Source organism: Falco biarmicus, chromosome 3 (genome assembly GCF_023638135.1).
Source record: "Falco biarmicus isolate bFalBia1 chromosome 3, bFalBia1.pri, whole genome shotgun sequence".
NCBI lineage: Eukaryota > Metazoa > Chordata > Aves > Falconiformes > Falconidae > Falco > Falco biarmicus.
In genome coordinates, this window is record NC_079290.1 from 116,789,097 (window position 1) to 116,809,294 (window position 20,198).

Here is a 20,198-nt window from a genome sequence, read left to right on the forward strand (position 1 = left end):
CCCACACACGCCAGCTTTCCCAGTGAAGCACTTTTATTTCTCTCCCTGCAAGAAAAGCAGAGGGTGGAGGCTGCGACTGCCCCAGATACAGTGAGACACTTCCCCCTCCGCTCCCAAAACAGATGCCCTCCGTGCCAGCACCTACCCAGCAAACGCAGCCACCACCGGCGCCGATGCTTCGCCACCCCCAGTCGTAGCAAGCCACAGCCTCGCGTGCACCGAGGGGGCTGCGACAGGGCGACCAGCCCCAAGAACCCAGCAGAGCCCACGTGTGCCATAAATATCAAGTGGCTTCTCCGAGCTGGAACAGCCCTGATGGGGTAACTCACAGCCACACGGCAACCCAGCTCCAGCTCCTCCTGGGTCCCACGTTTCAGTCCCTGCTGTAGCTCCAGCATCCCCACAGCCTCCACCGACCTGCGTCGCTGCCCCAGGACACAAATCCCTCTGAAACCTGGGGACAGGCTGCAGCGCCAGCTGGCTGCCCTCATCCTTCACCCCAGACCTGGGTTTACATCGCTGCGCCCAAAAACCTGCTTTAGAAAGCATGGCAGGGGAGGGGAAGCATTTGCGGCTTCCCAAGGACGTGTTACCCAGCACAGCTACAAAACCAGTGGGTGAGAACGGGAAACTGGGGGCAAAAGATGCTGATTCCAGGCAGAACCTCTTTTCCAGGCCTGGAACCCTTGGTTTTATTCAGCAAGAGGACTCTGGTAACAGCCAGGAGCTCAGAGCAGGAGGGAAGCTGCTCATGAGATACAGATCTCGTCATCGCAGCGTGACTGCTTCACGCACATCGATTGTCCCAAAGTCACACGCTCCCTCGCTCGGACCGGCCAGCCCAAGCAGAGGGCGGTGGGGACCCCTCTGCACCAGCACGGGGGAAGGCAGGATCCCCCCTTCCCGGTGTTTTATCCGTCCCTCCTACTGTTTTCTAAACCTGCTCCCGTCAGCAAGCAAACACCGAGCTGCCTGAATGAGAAAGGAATTCAGCCCTTGTTCCCTTCACGGGGAAGTAAAGCTCAGCGAGGCAAAGGTAACACAAAAACCCCACTTGAGATCCCCAATCATTAACAGAAATACATAACCAGAAGGGTTTCAAACGATTTCCTGCTCAAGCCGGAGTCCAGGCCGGCTCTGCCGATGACAGCTCCAGCTCCAGCCCGCAGAAGCTCAGCTCCCTGTGCTGGGTAAGGTTATTTTTTTAATCCGTGCACGGTGGGAGCCACGGGGACCAGCCCAGGGCTTTGGCTCCCGCTTGGCAGGGAAATTCTTTTTCACTTCATCGTTGCCCAGCTCCTCACCTTCCAACGGCTTATGTTCCCATCGCTGCCTGAGTCAAAGTCAATGATGATATTGTCTTATGAAATAAGACCTTCCCTCTAAAGAGAAATATGACTCCGGTGAAATAGTTTTATCGGATCTTATGGAACGTTATTCGCAAGAGTAATTCTTCCAGTTGTCTCCAGGTGGAATAGCTGTGGTTGCAGACACACCTCTCTTTGTTCGCTGAGCCGCTCACCGCTGCCAGTTCAGGCCAGCCAGGGGATTCCTGCTGCTCACATTTTCTGAAGTGTCACTCTTTGCCTTTTGCAGATTAACAAATTCATCCCCACACACGCGCGGGAACAATCCCGGGGAGCGGGAGGCGCGGGGGCAGCACTGCCTACACCTCTCCTCCCTCCTCCGAGTTGAGAACCTGGGGACTAAACCACAAAGCCTGTGTTTACACCAAACCATGTGCCGCACGGCAGCAGAGGATGGAGGAAATCAAGTGTCCGGGGAAGATTCCACATTACCAGAGCAGCACACAGGGACACGCAGCCCCACGTTGCCTCCGGCGTTCACGTGCTCGCCCACCACCCCATGGCATCGAGCCCAGTGCCACCAGCACGGTGCCCACCACAGCCCAGCCCCTGCCACTTGCTGGGCTGCTGCCAGCTCACCACGCGCACGGCAAAGCCGCCCCACACGGTTTTCGACAAGCACTTGCTGATGTTATAAAGCTCTGCGTGCATTTAAACCTTTATCTTTAACATCACAGCGTGCCCCCCCCCCTCCCCCAGTCAGGAAATCTGTTGCTGCCAGACTAAGCTGGCATCAAAACAGAAAAGAAAAAAAAAAAAAAAAAAAAGCGCAAGCCTAATTTAGTATTTCTGGAACATCGATTCCTTTACTTCAAAAGGGAATTAAGGAGAATATTGCGAAACCCGGATAAAGCAGTAGCCAAAAAGCGGACTCAAAAGCAGGACTCCACCAGCAGCCCCAGGGAGCGGGAGCAGGCTGCGGGCAGCACCCACAGAGGACAAGCAAAAGCTTCCAGCTTTCCTGCTCCCAGTTTCCACCAGGAAAAAGCAGCCACAGGCAGCAAAACGGAGCTGGCCAAGGATTCCTTGCTCCGCACCCCCATTCCTTGCTCTGCGTTGGACCCTTGCTACAGCCCAGCCGCTCTCCCCGCCTCGGCTCCTACCCCAGGGGTTCATCACTCCTCTCCCTCCAAAGGTTATTGTGGAAATAAACACGGTTAGGAATGGCGAGGGGCTGGGATGCCAGGGATGGGGCCACGAGGCGCTCAGAGCAGCCAGGCTGTGTACAGGTGAAACAGCCCAGGGCTGGTGGCACCCTGCAGCCACCGCACACCCTGGGACGGGGCATCACAGCCCGCAGCAGGAATTATTTGTGGCAAAAAGGGAAACGGGAGAGGACCCAGCTTCCAGCTGGGATGGAGCCGTCCCCTGGCTCAGCATAGAGCCGCTGGTGTTCCCCCCTGGAGAGGTGGCCTGAAACGCGCCCATGAGCAGGATTACTGTGCCTTTCCTCTACACAGCTCAGCTGTTCGAGCAGCCAGAGATGGGATCTCTGATTAGACGGACCCACGGGTTTGATCCAAAGTGGAAATGCTTTCATCCTCCTGCTCCCATGATTCCAGTGCTGAGCAATTCCAACCTCAACAACACCCAGGTCGTGAACGGGCAGATGCCCAGCCTGAGGAGCTAGTCCTGACCCGCGTCTCCCTGGGGTGGCTCCCTCCTGCCCTCCCTCCCTGCCCCCAGCCATCCCGAGACCCTGCGCGGTCCCTCCCCACGCTTCCACAGCCGGGATGCAATGGGGATGGTCAGACGGACCCTGTCCCCTACTCCACAGCCAAAGCCACCGGTGGAAGAGCATGGTGATGGGGAGCTGCTGGCTCACAGGCCTGACCCAAACCACCCCCCAGCACCGCACAAACACTGAGGGAAAGCAAGGGGCACCCAGAGCCTGCAAGGACCTGCTGGAGCTCTCCCCTCCCACAGCTCCCAGCTGATGCTTGGAAAAATTCCCAGTCGGGGCAGGGCCTGGCCAGCTCCTGCTGTGCAAGGGCTCGTGGTGGTGGCAGCAAGGCCAATGCAGCCTCCAGGCAGGTCAGAGCCATGCGTGGTGGCAGCTGATGCCACCAGCTCCAGCGCACAGCTCTGCTGCCACCCCAGGAACGCAGCTGGCACTCAGCACTGCTCGAGCCAAGACTCCTTCCATTGCCACAGCTCAGCCCAAACTACCGCTCCGCTCCAGTCACCCTGACCCCCACCATCCAGGGAAGCATCACACACACACCCCCCCGTCACACAGGGAAGGATGCTGGGAACCCTGGCACGTGCTGGGTGGCAGAGTGGGGCTCCCGGCGCACCCCGCACGCTGCAAGTGCACGGGGAGGGTGATTCAAGCACGCACGCAAGCTGCAACCATTGCGCATCAGCGCTGCTTCCCTGCTGCACGCCACCGAGCAAGCGGCCACACGGTGGAATGTGGCATCTCCCATGGGATGTCACGGGCTACCAGCACAGCCTGGAGGGGAAGGGTCCTGCAGCCCCGGGGCCGGCCGTGGTACTGCACAGCCCCTCCATCAGCAGCGTGGACCATGGGCAGGTGGGCGCTTGGGGCGGGTCTCCTGGATGCGGGGATGCTCTAACCGAACGGCGCGGGCACGATGCACTTGCAAGGTGAGCAGGCTGGAGGTCCCCAAGCTACGACCCTGACAGGCAGTGACTCCGCATTTTGAGGATTAGCCGGTGAACGTTACAACTTCAGGGGAAGAAAAAAAGGAAAAAAAAAAAAAAAAAAAAAAAAAAAGGCTGGCAGAGCTGCCGAGGGCGTTTCTGCGCTGCAAAGAGGAACATCACATGCTCCAGCATCTCTCATTTTTTCTGCTCGGGTTTCAGCTCTGGGCCGCGGCAGCAGCATCCATGCACAGCGGGCAGGGAGGGAGGCACCGGCAGCATCCCATGGACCGGCTCAGCAGGGAGCTCAGCCTCTTCCCAAGACTCCTGTCTCCCATCACGGATCTCTACGCGCTTCTCCATGCGGGAAACGTGCCTGCGCGCAGCCCTGGATGCCTGGAAATTCGCTCCCCGGGGCAAATGGAGGAAGAAAGTCGCAGGTGATGACGTGCTGCCACGTTTGGGTGCCACAGAAGCGGCCTCTCCCTTGGCAAAAGTGGGGCGATGGCCCCACCGGCGGTGCCCTGCAGGGAGGGCAGCGGCGTGACGCAGACGGTGTCCCTGATGCCATGGGCTGGGGGAGCCCGAGCACCTTCCTGCTGCACGGGGTGGTACCTCCAGCGCCTGCTGCCTCGCTGGGACACCTACTACTGCAAAACAAGCGCGCCGAGGAGACGAGCATGACCAGACACGCCACCACCCATCGCTCTGCCGAAGGTGCCGGCTCACCGGAGACCGGGCTGAGCCCACGGAGCCCCGTGACAGGGCTCCAGGGCAGCGAGGAGAGGGCACCCATGGCACCTTCTAGGGCAGGATCGCCCTGGTCACAGTGGCAGGGACGTGGCTGGGCGCTGGAGGCAGCACCCCGCGGAGTGACCGGGGCGAGGGCCATATCTAGGACAGGAAGGGCCACACCTGGAGTACGCAAACACCCTGCCCAGGAGGAGGAGGAGGAGGAGGAGGAGGAGGAGGAGGCAGCAGTGGCTGGCGTTCCTCCAGGTTTCCCTCAGCCCCAGTGACCTTCTGACTCAGTGGAGAGAGAACCTACCCAGTGAACCGGCACCAGCCCTCGGGGCAGGGGCGAGATTGCACCAGGGACTACCGGATCTGGCCTGCCGCTGCAGCGGTGGCCACCGTGGCCAGCACAGACCCCATGGCCACCACCACCACCACGGCCTTCACCTTGTTTCAGCCACTTCTACTGCCACCACTTCCACCCCTCCTTGGCCACCACCATGGCCCCTCCTTGGCCACTTCCATAGCCACCGCCTTGGCTCCTTTTCAGCCACCACTGTGACCCCTTCTTTGGTCACCTCCATGGTCAGCACCTCTGCCCCACCTCAGCCACCACCAAGACCCCTCTTTGGCCACCTCCACAACCACCATCTCGGCCCTCCTTGGCTTCCACTGTGACCCCTCCTTGGTCACTGCCATGACCCCTCCTCAGCCACCACCTTGAGCCCTCCACAGCCACCACCCTGACCCCTCTTGACCACATCCAGCCACCATCCTGACCCCCCTTTGGCCACCACCCTGACCTCTCTTTGGCCACCTCCATGGCCACCACACTGACCGCCACTGTGGCCACAACCCTGACCCCTCCTTGCCTATCTCCATGGCCACTGCCCTGACCTTTCTTGCCCACCTCCATGGCCACCACCCTGACCCCTCCTTGTCACCTCTGTGGCCACCACTCTGACCTCTCTTAGCCACCTCCAGGGCCACACCTGTGCCCACCACCCCAACCCCTCCATGGCCACTACTTTAACCCCTCTTGCCCACCTCAGGAGCCACCACCCTGACCTCTCTTGCCCACCTCCATGGCCACCTCTGCAACCACCCCCCTGACCCTACTATGGCCACCACCCCAGCACCTCTTGCCCATCTCCACAGCCACCACCCTGACCTTGCTATGGCCACCTCCAGGGCCACCACCCTGACCGAGCTCTGGCCACCACCCCAACCCTGCTGTGGCCACATCCAGGGCCACCACCCTGACCCTTCCAGGGCCACCACCCCAACCCTGCTGTGGCCATGTCCAGGGCCACTACTTCACCCCCACTGTGGCCACCACCCCGACCCCGCTGTGGCCACCTCCAGGGCCACCACCCCGACCCTGCTGTGGCCATGTCCAGGGCCACTACTCCACCCCCATTGTGGCCACCACCCCGACCTCACCGTGGCCACCTCCAGGGCCACCACCCCGACCCCTCCAGGGCCACCACCCTGACCCCTCCAGGGCCACCACCCCGACCTCACCGTGGCCACCTCCAGGGCCACCACCCCGACCCCTCCAGGGCCACCACCCCGACCTCACCGTGGCCACCTCCAGGGCCACCACCCCGACCCCTCCAGGGCCACCACCCCGACCTCACCGTGGCCACCTCCAGGGCCACCACCCCGACCCCTCCAGGGCCACCACCCCGACCTCACCGTGGCCACCTCCAGGGCCACCACCCCGACCCCTCCAGGGCCACCACCCTGACCCCTCCAGGGCCACCACCCCGACCTCACCGTGGCCACCTCCAGGGCCACCACCCCGACCCCTCCAGGGCCACCACCCCGACCTCACCGTGGCCACCTCCAGGGCCACCACCCCGACCCCTCCAGGGCCACCACCCCGACCTCACCGTGGCCACCTCCAGGGCCACCACCCCGACCCCTCCAGGGCCACCCCCGCGCGCCCCCGCCGCCCCCTCGCCCCTCACCTGGTCCCTCGGCCCCCGCCGCGGGGCTGCCGCCCTTGCGCCGCCGCCGCCGGCCGCGGAGCCAGCTGAGGGCCCGGCGCAGCGAGCCCGCCCGGGCCTTCCTCCGCCGGGGGGGCCCCGCCGCGCCGCCCCGCTCCGGCTCCCGCTCGCCGCCCGCCGCAGGTGCAGCCCGGGCGGACATGGCCGCGGCGGGCAGCGCCCCGCACCGCCCCGCACCGCCGCCAGCCGCTGCCCATAGGGCCGGGCCCGCCCGGCTACAGCCACAGCCGCGGCCCCGGCCCCGCTCCCGGCTCCCGCCGAGCGCCCGGCGCCGACGGAAAGTTTCTGCGGGGCGGGGCCGGGCTGCGGGAGGCTCCGCCCACCCCCGGCCCGCCCCCGGCCCGGCCACGCCCGCAGGTGGCCCCGGTGGCGGCGGGGGGGACACGCGCGACCCTCCGCTTGGGGCCACCGCGGTGTCTGCGGGGCGAGGGCGGGTATCCCCCACGGGATGCCGGGGGTCCCCAGGTGTCGTCCCCCCCCCCGGCTGCCGGGGGTCGCCAGGTGTCCCCCCCAAAGCTGCTGAGGGTCCCCAGGTGTCCCCCTCGGGGCTGCCGGGGGTCCCCAGGTGTGTCCCCCCCGGGATGCCGGGGGTCCCCAGGTGTGTCCCCCTGAGCCACCAGGGGTCCCCAGGTGCCCCCCCCTCCCGGGATGCCGGAGGTCCCCAGGTCCCTCCCCTCGGTATGCGAGGGTCCCCAGGTGTGTGTCCCCCAAGCTGCCAGGGGTCCCCAGGTGTCCCCCCCCGAGCTGCTTGGGGTCCCCAGGATGTCATCTCCCCCATCTGTCGGGGGTCCCCAAGATGTGCCCCCTCCGCCTCCTGCAGTGGGTCCCAGCTTTGTCCCCTCGTGGGGGGGACAGGCGGGGGCTGCTGCCCCGTGGCACCCTCCGTTTCCCGGCCCCGTGTGCCGAGCATCAGCAGGAGAAAAGCGGAGCAGAACGGTCTGTGTGGGAGCAACTGCAGCAGCAGCATCCCGGAGCGGTGGCACACACCCATGGGGTGGCTGTCCCTGTCCCCAGGAGAGGAGCCACGGCCAGTGGCCGTGTCCTGCCCTTGCCCTCTCCCCACAGCCCCCACCAGTCCCTCACTCCAAGGCCCAAGGGTGACACTCGCCATGCCACCGCCGATGGCATGCGCTTCCCAACCACCACCAACCTGGGGCCACCGACACGCTCCTGTGGAACACCCAGTGCCACCGGCAGTAAATCAGCTCCTGAAAATGCAGTGACACAGAAAGGGGGACACGTCAGCCGCCTGAGGTGGCTCTGCCAGCCGCTGCCGGCAATCCAGAGCACTCTGGGGCGCTGGCCCGGGAATGGCGGCGGATCTCGGGAAAGGTTTCACCCCTTGCCACCAGCCGGCGTGGCTCGGGAACACGACCCCACAGATGCGGCTACGAGGGGACCACAGGATGCGCCGGAGCCGGGGCCGGAGTGGCCACACATGCCGGCGGTGCGTGGGTTGGTGGCAGGACAGTGGGAATCTAGCAAGAAAACGGGTGGTTTCTGCCGCATTTCCAGGCTTTTGGCTCGGCCGCTTTGGGTCCCTGTGCGGATGCATTTCCTGATGTGAAAAGCTGCATCGTTGTATTTAAGCCGCATCCTTCCCGGAGGCTCACAAGGGCCTGGCCGCATGCCCAGATGAGTTTGCCAACTGCTGGAAATGACTAGAAGAATTTCTAAAGCAAGAAGGCTGTCCATCCCACGGTGCCGTCTCCTGTAGGATTTGGGCACCAGCAGCGCGTGTCTTAGTGGTACCAGCGATCGGGGACGCAACGCCGAAGCCAGGCGATGGCTGCAGAAGGGCTGGGGCTCACGGTGCTTTTGTGTCACGGTGCTTTTGTGTCTCTGCCTCTCGTTGCCCCCTCCTTCACCCCCCTGAACCCAGGTTCATTTAGGACTCGAGAGCTAAATGAGCACTGAAACGCTGGGGCAGTGATTTCCCGGCATCCCCGTGCCCCACCGTGATCCCATGGGAATGGCTCCCTCCCGGGGTGAGCGCTGAGCAGGCCACTGCTCTCCAAGGCTTTGCCGACCCACCTCGAGGTGAACTGCGCTGGGGAAAAGCTAATCCCCAATTAAGGCGTTTGTGTTGACTTTCCACCGCCGGCTCCAACTTCCGAGTCATTAGCCTCCAAAAAAAAAAAAAAGTTGCCGTTATTCACATCTTGCCCCTCCTCAGCTGTCAGCAGAAGCAGTTTGATAAATATTTTTGCACACAGTTATGGGGCATTGTCCAAATAATCCTGGAGAGAGGGAGAGCATCAGCCACCCTCCGGAAAGAGCTTTCAGCAGAGGGGCAAGGAAAGTGGAGGAGGAAGGTGAAGAGGAAGGTTGCCTTCAGCCATCCCTCCACTACAACCCCAGTCATAGCAGAGAAGGAAAGTCCAGGAGCTCCCTAAAGCACCAAAGCCCCTTGTGAGACCCCTAGGAAGGTTTGCCCCCTCCCCAAGAGCTCCAGCGCCAGCAGCCTGTGGGGTACCCAGCTCATTTTCCACTTGCACGGCCAGGTCGGTCACAAGGACACCGGGGACCCTATGGGAAGCGCAGCCGGTGGGACTCAGCTCCTACGAGACCAAGGCAGAGGCACCTGCTGGGGGGCTGCCGTGTGCCCCAGGAGCCCCCCATGCCTGATCCCTGCGAGGTGAGATCCCCAATGGCACCTCAGGGTGCCAAAACTCCTCAGCTACCGGCCACACATCACGGGCTTCAGCAGCCACAGAAGCTGGAGTGGCACGAGTTGGTGCAGCCGGTGCGCTGGGGTGTGCTCAGCCCGTCCTCTGGCCCCATTCCTCACCGGGGCAGCCGGAGGGACAGCTGCTCCCTCATTACTCATTAACACCTCCGGCACTCATGGGCGGCGGGGACAAGGTCCTTGCGTGGCTGCCCCAGCCCCGCCGAACCCCGTGGGTGCTGCTTCCCACCCCGCTGCGTCCCCAAGCAGGAGCCGCTCACTCCAAATCCCCCCCACGGGAACCAGAGTCAGAGCTGGAGCAGCTGCTCCACGTTACTTGCCCCAGGATATGGAAAAACCCAGTGACAAGCCCTCTCCGCCGGCACTGGGGCGGCAGTGACCCTGCTAGCGATCGTTGGGGACACGGGGACTGGTTGTTACGATGCTTAAAAATCAGCACTGTGCTTGCTGGTTTAAAAATGGGGTTTATAAAAGGGTGCTTGGGCCGTGAAAGTCATCAGTAGAGTGAAGGCAAACGGCTCCTTGCTCCGGCATGGCGCACACGGAGACAGTGATGAATAAATCGCAGCGGTTGCTCTTGTGCTGGAAGGGGACAGCTCTGTCACCGCTTCCCAGGAGCATCACCCGTGCCTGTAGTGTCCCAGCCAGGTGGACATGAGAGGCAGCTCCTGCTCTGCGTGAGTGTCCAGGTTCAGTGCAGAGGGAAAGCCCACGGGGAGGTCAGCACAGCCTTGGTGCCCGACGGGCACGGGGCGCCATGTGGGATGCCATGGACATGCCGGCTGATTTGCCCCATAAAGTGCCCCACAGCTGGTGGCAGGCACTCAGTGGGGCTGAGGGCACATGGCAGCCCCAGACCCGGGGTGTGAAATCCCCGGGCACAACCGGAGCGTGGCTGGCAGCTAGCAGCTCCAGGAGGGAGCTGGGACGATGTTGGGGATATCACCAAAATTGGGTGTCCATCACCACGACTTCACCTGCACCTTCAGCCCTGACCCCGCCACGTCGGCCCCTGCCAGCGCCGTCGCACAAGCACACGGGCTGCTGATAACGTGGGTCACTTGTTGCATCAGCTGCTTGTGACGGGGCTGCTTGTGCACACATATGCACACGTCTGCATGGACACATGCAAGCACGCAGCTGTGGTGGGCATTGCGGGACCGCTGCTTGGGGCACCCGTAGGTGGCACAGGGTGGCACACGCACACCGGAGGCTGCCATGGGAGCTGCCGGGACGGGCAGCCGTGACACGCGTGTTTAAAGCCCGGTATCTTGGCTGGAAAAAGATAAAGCCGGAGCGGGAGCAGACACACTCACATGGGCTGCGCTGCTGGATGCCGGCAGCTGGACCCCCTCCCCCATCCCCACTCATCTCCCCTGGCTGGGCCAGCGTCTCCCTCGGGAGCAGCTATGGCAGGAACGGCGCTTTCCTGGTCCCGTCTCGCTGCAGGGCAGAGCAGGACTCAGCACCCAGATAAGCAGGAACCAGAGGCGCCTGGGGCCAGGGTCTGGCTCTGCTCCCGGGGAGCTCCCAAGGTCACTGCAGGGCAGATGGCACCTTCAGGCTCCCCCTTTCATCTCTGCCCCAGCTGGGCATATGCCCGCACTGCACTCCTCTTCCTCCTCCTCCTCCTCCAGCCTCATTGGGTGACCTCGCCTCCCTCTTGCAGGATCAGCCTCTTTGCCCAGGCTGGTACACCAGGAGCTGTGTGACGGGTCTGGCATCTCTGTGGTGGACGCGTGATGACCCCCCAGGTGCCAGCCCCTGGGACTCAACCGCGGTGCTCACCACATGCCGGCTCCCACAGTACCCCTGCATCACTGCCATGGTGGGCACCAAGCTCTCAGCTGGGGAAACTGAGGCAGGAGGCAAAGCGAGCCAGGCTGTTCCCAAGGGGCCAGTGGCATCCAACCCCCCAGGCCTGGGCAAATGCCCCCGTGTGCCATCTCCACGCAGCAGCTATGGCTTCATCCAGGGACCCCCCACCCAGCCAGGGCAAAGGGGCCACCTTGCAAGGGCAGGGCAGGAGCGAGCGCATGGTGCCGCTGCCCTCCGAGCCAGGATCTGTCCCTGGAAGCGCTCCCAGCTCCAGCGATGAATCACACTTTCCCCCTGAGATCAGATTGCAGCTCCTGTGCACGGGGGGCCGGGGCTGGCACCGCTGCCCCTGCCTCAGCCGGACCCCCGCGCCCTTGGCAAACAGAGCTGCAGGGAGCTGCGTGGCGCCGGGCTGGCGCTGTCACCCAGGGTGGCTGTGCTACGTCCCACCGATGCTGGCGTTTGGGCAGGTTGGGCACCTCATGGTGCTGCTGCTGGTGCCAGAGCCTCTGGCCAAGGAGGTGCCAAAGTTGGGTGAAGTTCCCTCAAACCTGCCCCTAAAGGTTGTGGGGAACAGCATGGGGACAGGGACAGGGCTGCCGCGGCGGTGCCAGGGTGGCCGTGCCCAGATGGTGGTGCCAGGGCGGTGAGGCCGCAGTGCCAGCTCTGTCCCTGCCCTTGGGGCAGGTCTGCCATGCGTGACGGGAAGGAAAAATCCACTGGGAAATGGGCTGGTGCCACCAGCGCCACGGAGGCAAAGCAACCCACTGCTGCTCATTGCCCCCACGGCCCCGTCTGCCGCTCACCGGCTCCGTGCCGGGGTGGTGGGGCAGGGCAGCGACTGGAGCCACCACCATTTATTCCACCAGCCACAACATTTCATCTCTTACATACGCTCCTGCCTTTTGCTTTCCCCTCCGGCAGCGCCGCCGATAACTCCCCGCCAGCTCTGTTTACCGGACCAAAGTCCACGTCGCTTCATAGGCAACGTCCGGACTTGGCGTGTGCCTGCGGCCGGCCGGGCTCTGCCGAGCGCACCGGGGTCCGGCTGCCGACACCAGAGCTGACCGTTGCCTGGTTATATCCACAAAACATCCCCACGCCGGGGCCAGGGCCGGGGTATCCACTTACCGGGAACAGCTGAGGCTCCTCAATCCCCACCCTGCCCTTGGCAGCTCATCGCATCCAGCCCAGCCGGGGCTTGGCCACGCTGCTGCCATCATCCCCCCATCCCCTACAAGGGATTGTTGGTCCCAGCCCCCCCCCAACCTGCAGGTTTCTCCCCCTTGGCAGTTTCGCTCTTGATATATATTTATACGCGCAACTTGTGCGAATTAACAGCATTCCTCTCCTATTGAGTCAAAAGTCTCGGCACAAACAGAGGCACTCCATGGAAAAAAAAAATATAGAGAAAAAGAAGGTGTGTCATGCTGAAAAAAGCAACAGGGTGGAAAAAAAAAAAAAAAGAAGAAAAAAAAAAATCCACCCAAATCTCCCTTTTCCTTTTAAAGCTCTGTTCCCAGGAGATGGACAAGCGCAGTTATTTTAAACCTGGTTTCGGCAGTCGGGCAGCGTGCAAGGCACGGGCAAGGTGACAGTGACGGTGTCAGTGACGCGGGGACAGGGTGGCACTAGGCGATGTTGCAAGCTGTGGCGTGCGTTGCTGGGCGATTTTGGGGTACGTAAGCTGGTGACTTCCTGAGCAGCGAGTACCGGCTTCCTGGGGCGCGGCAGCGGGCAGGATCGGGCCCTGGCAGAGGTAGGCTCGCTTGGCTCTAATACCGTGGGGGGGTGGCCAGGCCAAGCACCCACTGGCCATGCCGTGCCCTCGTGCTGTTGCACCCGTGCCAATGTGGTGATATAGCTAAAGTATGTATTTTATATGAATATATGTTAAAGATGTAAGTGCTGGAGGGGTGGGGTAGGATGCCATGGCGGGGGAGGGTGGGGATGGGCAACCTGTGGCCGGCGGGTGAGCAGAGGTGGGAAACCACATCTGTGGGCAGCGAGGGCAGCAGCGGCAGTGCCACAGACACCATGGGGCTTGGCAGAGCAAAATGTCACCCCCTTCACCCCCAGAACGGGCGGAAAGGGGGGGCAGGGAGGGCATGGCTGGAAGGGGAAGCAGTGGCTGCGCTCTTCCATGACTGGGGTGTTGGTGGGGCCCACCTGGGGCATCTAAAGAATCCTGAGATATTGGTATTTAATACATTAATATACTTTAATAAATACCAAGGGGAGGGCAGTGCCGTGCTGCCAGCACCCTTCAGCACCCTGCTCCGTGCACAGGATGAGGCCACAGCACTGGGCGGCCATGTGCTGCATCCTCCAGAATTTCCCCTTCTAGCCGCCCGTGTCGCAGGCGAACCCCACACAGCCCCCTCCCCGGCACCCCCCGTCCCCATCCCAGCCCCCTGCATCCTGCCCAGGACCCTGGCAGGATGGGGCCCCTCAGCTCCCAGGAAGGAGCCACCAGTGCGGTGGGAAGGGACGGATTGGAGGGGGCAAAACACAAACCTCCACCATAAATCACGGGTGGGAACAGCCGGAGTGGGGTGGGGGGCTGCGGGGGGATGCTCCCCAGGGATGCAGGCTGGCTGCAGCCAGCCCTTGAGGCTGCCTCTGCCAGGGATGCAGGCAGCTTGGCCTTCCCCGCCCTCCTCCTCCACCTCCCCCTCCTCCTCCTCCTCCTCCTCCTCCTCCTCCTCCTCCTCCTCCTCCTCCTCTCCGGGGCGGAGGGAGGCAGCCGCCCGCAGCTGGCACTGCAGGCGGTGGCTGGGTGAAGCGGCTGCTCCGGGGAGTCTGATTTCCAGCCCTGTTTATTAATAACTGCCCCCCGCCCCATGCAAAGCCCATGTGCAGCGCAGAGCCGGAGGCGCTGGGCTCCAGGGGAGGAAGGTAAGAGCCCACCCAGGGTGAGCAAAGAAGAGGCTGGTATCCACCGGGGAGGGAGTCCCATGGGCGCGGGATCCTCGGTGAGGTGGGGGGCATAGGGCAGGTGAGAGAGCTGCCAAAGCCTGGGGTGCAGGGGTGGGGTGGGGGGATCTGAGGTTTGGCACCTGGGGAGCATCCCTGGACCCTCAGGAGTGACTAGGCGGGGAAAGCCCCTCTGGGGGGACCCGGGAATGCTGGGGGGCACTGGGACAAAGGGCGGTGGGTGGGAGCAAGCCCCCACACCCCACCTGCCAAGGTGGGACACCTGCCCTCCCCTCCCACCCTGCTGATGCAAAGCAGAGCTGAGAAGTTGGAGAATTAATAAGTGCTGGCGCTGGAGGAGGGCAAGGAAAACCAAAGCGGAGCCCTTTCCCCACCTTTCCAGGCGCTGCCCCTCTCCAGCCACCGGGCCGTTGGGTCCGTGGAGGCTGCGATGTGTCATCGCTGCCGAAAACTCCCTTATTAGGAGAGAAAGTATCGGTGAAAATCAGTTCTTTCCATCGAGCCGTTGCTGCGAGCTGAGGGCTGTGCCAGTCTGCGCTCATTCCTTGGGGGATGACTAGACAGGAGCTCAGCAGCGTGGCCGGGAGGTGAGAGCATCCTCCCACCCAAGCCACCGGCCCCGGCTCCTGGAAGCAGCAGGAACAGCCCCGGCTCATCCCTGCGGGTTATCCTCTCCATCCTACCCCAAATAGTGCCCGGTGAATGTCAGACGCGGGTGGTTGGTGGTGGCAGCTGCAGGTGTCGGGGCTGGGGACAATGACAGGATCGGATGACTCTGCAAAGCGGAGTGCTCCTGCTGTGGAAGCTGCCGCTTGCTCGGATGCGTGCCTGCAGTGCTTTACTCCATCCCTGCCGCTCACTCGGATGTGGTGACTGCGGTGCTTTACTCCATCTCTGCCGTCTTGGAGCCAGCCTGCGCTTTAGCAGCACATTCCCTTGCCATGAGGTTATGCTAAAATCCCGGCAAGTTTTCCTGGGAGCGCCCACAGAGGTGCCACTGGGGGAGATCAGCTGTGACATGGTGGCAGTTCCCGTCGGCACTGAAGCACCTCTCATTTTTGGGGTCCGGGTTCGCATCCCTCGCTCTTTCTCCGTGCAGTCAGTCACTTCAAGAGGATTTTCTTCCCTTGTTTTGGCCCATGCCAAAGACGACAGTTTGGGTCCAAGCTGTCATCCAAGCACGCCAGCACGGTCCTGCCTGGTTTGCGCAGCCTGTGGGTGACATGGGGACAGTCACAGCAGCAGGGCCATAGCCAGAGCACCCTCAGCTCAGCCTGCTGCAGGGCACCCGCATCCCACAGGGCAGAGGGGAAGGGCTGAGACCTGTTACACTCGTTGCTCTGATTCACATCTGCTCTCCTTTCCAGGGACCTGATGGCAGAGCCCGAGCCCCCTCTGGAGCTGCAGCTGGATGAAGCCGGAGCATCCTCAGCCCCACAGGGAGCGGCTGCAGGAGCTGCTCCACGCCCGGACCTGGCACACAGCCCATCAGACCCAGCAGGGGGGTTGCGGGTGACACCCCCATGCACGGGCAACTCAGACACCTGCCAGGAGCTGCAGGCAGGTGGCAGGGACACTTCCTCGGAGCTAAACATGTCAAATCCCCAGCTGGGCAAGGATGCAGCCGGGGCTGGGATCCCGTTGGACGTGGATGTGGCAGGAATCCCGCTGGATGTGGATGTAGATGAAATAGGGATCCCGCTGGATGTGGACGCAGCAGGGATCCCGCTGGACATGGATGCAGGAGGGACAGGGGTCCCGCTGAACGTGCATGCAGGTGGAGTAGAGATCCCACTAGATGTGGACGGGGCAGGGATCCCACTGGATGTGGACACAGATGGAGCAGGGATCCCACTGGACATGGACACAGATGGGACAGGGATCCCACTGGACATGGATGCAGAGAGGGTAGGGATCCCAGCCGACACGGACACAGACAGGACAGGGATCCCACTGGACATGGATGCAGAGGGGGCAGGCGGCCCCCTGGACGTGGATGGCACGGAGCACCAGTGCCTGACGCTGGAAGAGCTGGGGAATTACTTCCAAGAGTGCATCGAAGCCGTCGAGCAGCTGGAGAAGGAGCGAGACAGCCTGATCGTGGAGCTGGGCCAGCTCCGGGAGCCGGCGCTGCAGGAGATCCGCCATGCCCACGAGGAGATCCAGGCAGCCTGTCGGCTGCTGGCCAAAGTGGAGCTGGAGAGGGACAACCTGAAGGATGAGATCCGGCAGATCAAGCAGAAGCTGTTCAAGGTGACCAAGGAGTGCGTGGCTTGCCAGTACCAGCTGGAGAGCCGGCGGCACGACCTCTCCCAGCACACCGCTTACCGGGGGGAGCTGGAGACCCAGGCTGGGCAGCTCTCGGGCGAACTGTCCCGCCTGAAGGAGACCTGTGAGAAGGAGAAGGAGGTTTTGAAGCAACGGCTGGAGGCTCCGCCGTCTCGCCAGGATAACCTGTACCTGCAGGAGAGCCGCCGGCTCTCCATGGAGTTCGAGAGCTTCGTGGCGGAGAGCCGGCGGGGTCTGGAGGAGCACTACGAGCCCCAGCTGCTGCGGCTGCTGGAGAGACGCGAGGCGGGGGCGAAGGCGCTGCAGGAGATGCAGGGGGAGATCCAGGGCATGAAGGAAGCCCTGCGGCCCTTGCAGGGGGAGGTCAGCCGGCTGCGGCTGCAGAACCGCAGCCTGGAGGAGCAGATCATCCTCGTCAAGCAGAAGCGGGATGAAGAGGTCGGGCAGTACCGGGTACGTGCCCCGGCTGGGCACCCCTCACCCCCCCTCGTTTAGAGAGCGGGAGTCATTCTTTGCAGCTGGTGAAACATGGATGCTGAAGGTTTTGCTCGTGGGGTGGGGGAGGAGGGGGAGGAGGTGGAATATCTCCTGCTGGTTGAAGCCAAAAGCATCCCCTGCCTTGGCGCGGGCCAGGCGAAGCAGCAGCCCCTGGGTGCGGGGCAAACCCAGGGTTGGAGGGATGCGGTGGGAGAGTGCTGGGGCTTCACCCCATGAGCTGCTGGGGAAAAAAGGTTTCTCCTGATTATCTTCTCACTTGGTTTTGACCCATCCCTTGGAAATGGCCCCAGCAAGCAGGGATGAGGCAGAGGAGACGGGGGTTTCCTTCCCAGAGGTGGCCGGCGGCAGAGCTGAGCGATGCTGCTGAGCACAGGTGGGTTTCCCACAGCTTGTACTAGCACGGGGCTGAGCTGGGGGGCTTGGGAAAGCCAGTTTTAAATAAAGGTGGCTTTTCTTTAAAAGCCCAGTGCTGCCAGGGCAGATCCTGCCCTTCCCAATGCCAGGAGGGGTCTCACCCCCTGCACCCACAGCCCAGGGGCCGGGCTGCCTCCCCAGAAGGTTATTTCTGGCTGCGCCAGGCATCCCTCCCAGCAGTGTCCTGAGGGACAAGGCAATTCAATATCTGCAAGAGCACATTTGGCAAAGAGGCTCCACGATTAATCTCTCCCGTTTCAACACTCCCTGTTCTCGGCTCGTAATCGCTGCCTCCTCCCAGCCTGGCTCTGAGCAGCTTCTGGAAGCTGGTGTGTGTCCCCTCCATCACTTCTGCTCCCCCCTGAGCTGGGCACCGGGTCACCAGCCCCTGCAAAACTGCTTGTCTTGGGTTTCAGGGTGCAATCCCCCTTGGAGGACGGGACTCTGAGGCATCTCTCCACGTTTTCTTTCACCCAAATTCCTTCATTATCTTCTCCTGACTCATAGGTTTATATAGTTCTGACAGCTTCTCAAAACACCCCCCAAGTAGTCTAGGGGACAAAAGCAACAAGCCGAGCGAAGCGTGAGGACCCAGCGCATCACAGCCCAGCCCAGGCTCCCACCCTGGGAATAAAGCAAAGCTTTTGGGCAGAGGTTTTTGCAGACGGCAGTTGGCCAGCCCACGGCTTGCCCAGACCAACACCACCGATCGGCTGATCCCGACGGGAGCGTGGGCAGTGGTGGAGCGCAGGCACGGAGGCAGCCTTCCTCCTCCAGCTAATCCGCTCGTGTCTCTTATTCCCCAGGAGCAGGTGGAGGAGCTGGAAGACAGGCTGAAGGAGCTGAAGAACGGGGTCCAGCTCCAGCAGCGCAAGAATCAGGAACTGGAGGAGCTGAGGACCAGCCTCCACCGGGAGCTCTCTATCTACAAGTCCGTTTGTGTCTCATCCCGGCGGTGCGGAGGGGCTGGGAGGAGGATGGTGAAGAGGTTGGGGTGCTGAGCAGTGGTCACACTGCTGTCAGCACCGTGGGCTTCTCCTGGTTTGGGGGCATGTGGCCTGTGTGTGAGCAAGGGGTCTGGTGGGGCAGCACAGTGGGAACTCCAGACCCTTTACCAAAGAGCAAATAGGGATTTATGGAAATTCCTGTACGGCAGAGGAGTGGAGGCTGCTTTTCAAGAAGCAGGTGTGGCAGCCTGAAGTGCTGGTTTCCTTAAAAATGGGTGGGAAGGAGCTGAGGCTTAGGTTTGGGGAACTTGTGGATGCTGTTGGCTGGGAGAGAACGCTCTCCTCCTGGTCACTCTGGTGCCGCTTTCACTCAGCTCTTCATTACATGGGGTGTTTTAAAGCCCCAGAAAACGTCGGTAAGTTTGTGGCCTATTTTCCTCCCAAACTTGGCAGTTCTGTATCACTCCTGTCTCAGCTCTACACACACACTTAACCATCTTCTGTAGCTTCACTGCTACTTTAGTGTCCTTTTCTCCCCCTCCTCACTCAAACCTCCCCATGCCAGCACACCATGGGAGGATATTCCCTACCACAAACAGGTCCCGTTGGCTTTTATCTGAGACCTTAGCACAGGGCAGGAGAGCTCTGTTCCAGCTCGTCACCAGCCACTCCAAGATGTATTAACGAGAGTAACTGCACTCAGACCAGATCCCAATACCACCACGTCTTTGCTGCTTGGGATCCTTCTAGATCACAGACCGACACAAGCCTGGGCGCAGCAGCGCAGTCTCATAACTCCTGGCCATCGACACGTTGCACGTGGAAGCGATAGCGTGTGCAGCTTCTCGTGTGTTGGGACACCTCGTTGGGTTCCACATTTGCACCGGCTGCCTCAGAGTTAAGCGCGGCTCCCAGCTGCCTCCTCCCGTAGCTCACACCAAAAATTACATTCCCTTCTGTTAAAGCTGGTGCGTTTGCCAAGGATCCCAGGTTTGCCAAGAGCTAGGGCCGCACGCTCACAAGACCGCAGACTGAGCCAGTTTAATTACTTTTCATCCATACTGTAAAAATGTTTTTCAGAAACTGCATCCATCCCCCTTCCCCATTTTCTCCAGCCATAGCACCTTACAGAAATATTCAGTAGCTGAAATTTTACTTTCTACCCATACAGGAGCTGCTTAGAAATCTACGGACACCTTTGCAAATCGGAAGAAAAAGCAGAGCAGGACTGTTAGGAGCAACAGGCTTTGCTTCTTTATCTGCAGGGGAACGTCTCCTCTTGCTGCTTATCCTACCTGATGTGCAGCAGCTGCCCAAAGTCAGGAATACCAGACGCTCCCTTTGCTCCTGTGTTATTTCTGAAGGCGCTGCTGTTGATTGTGTAGTAAAACTGCTTTTCCACGGAGGAGCAGAGAAAAATAACTTGCACTGAACAACGGACATGTATGAAGAATAACAGATTTATGTTTTGCTGTGTTCGGAAAAACGTATCCCGTCTTGTTCCATAGGTGGATTGTATCAGCCTTTCCCAGAAAGCATTGTTCTGGAAGCCAGTGTTAGGGTGTTTGGTTTTTAAAGTTTACATGCAAGAGAAGCTTTATCCTTTTAACAGGGTTCTCTTTTGTATTTCAAGGGTCTCTGCTGTATTGTGACATGCTCCACTGCGGGCCACAGAAACTCGTTTGTGGGTAATAGGTTTCCACTTTATTATATAAAAGTCTCACACTGAAAATAAAGGTTGGAGTTTAAGGATCCTCTCACTTCTCAAAGCTGTCTCTCAAAGTGAAAACAAGAAGCTTGTGTGTCAAATTAAGGTACTTTTAGGGTGTCAAACTGTTCGCGCTCCAGACTAAAAAATACAATTCAATGGCCAGGGCTAAATCCA

The 20,198-nt window shown here is 61.4% G+C and overlaps 1 protein-coding gene across 3 annotated transcripts; it reads left to right on the forward strand.

Annotated features, from left to right (window-relative positions):
* The first annotated feature begins 12,840 nt into the window (after positions 1 to 12,840).
* SYNC (syncoilin, intermediate filament protein) lies at positions 12,841 to 20,067 on the forward strand. Of its 3 annotated transcripts, none has more exons than XM_056332708.1 (4): positions 12,841 to 12,987; positions 15,533 to 16,907; positions 18,173 to 18,297; positions 19,485 to 20,067. In XM_056332708.1, the coding sequence occupies exons 2-4, from the start codon at positions 15,540 to 15,542 to the stop codon at positions 19,546 to 19,548; spliced, it is 1,557 nt and encodes a 518-aa protein (XP_056188683.1). In that variant the 5' UTR covers positions 12,841 to 12,987; positions 15,533 to 15,539; the 3' UTR covers positions 19,549 to 20,067. The 3 variants fall into 3 exon arrangements, with proteins under 3 accessions (XP_056188683.1, XP_056188684.1, XP_056188682.1); XM_056332709.1 differs by lacking the exon at positions 12,841 to 12,987 and adding an exon at positions 13,000 to 13,097; XM_056332707.1 differs by lacking the exon at positions 12,841 to 12,987 and adding an exon at positions 13,976 to 14,126.
* Positions 20,068 to 20,198: the final 131 nt, after the last annotated feature.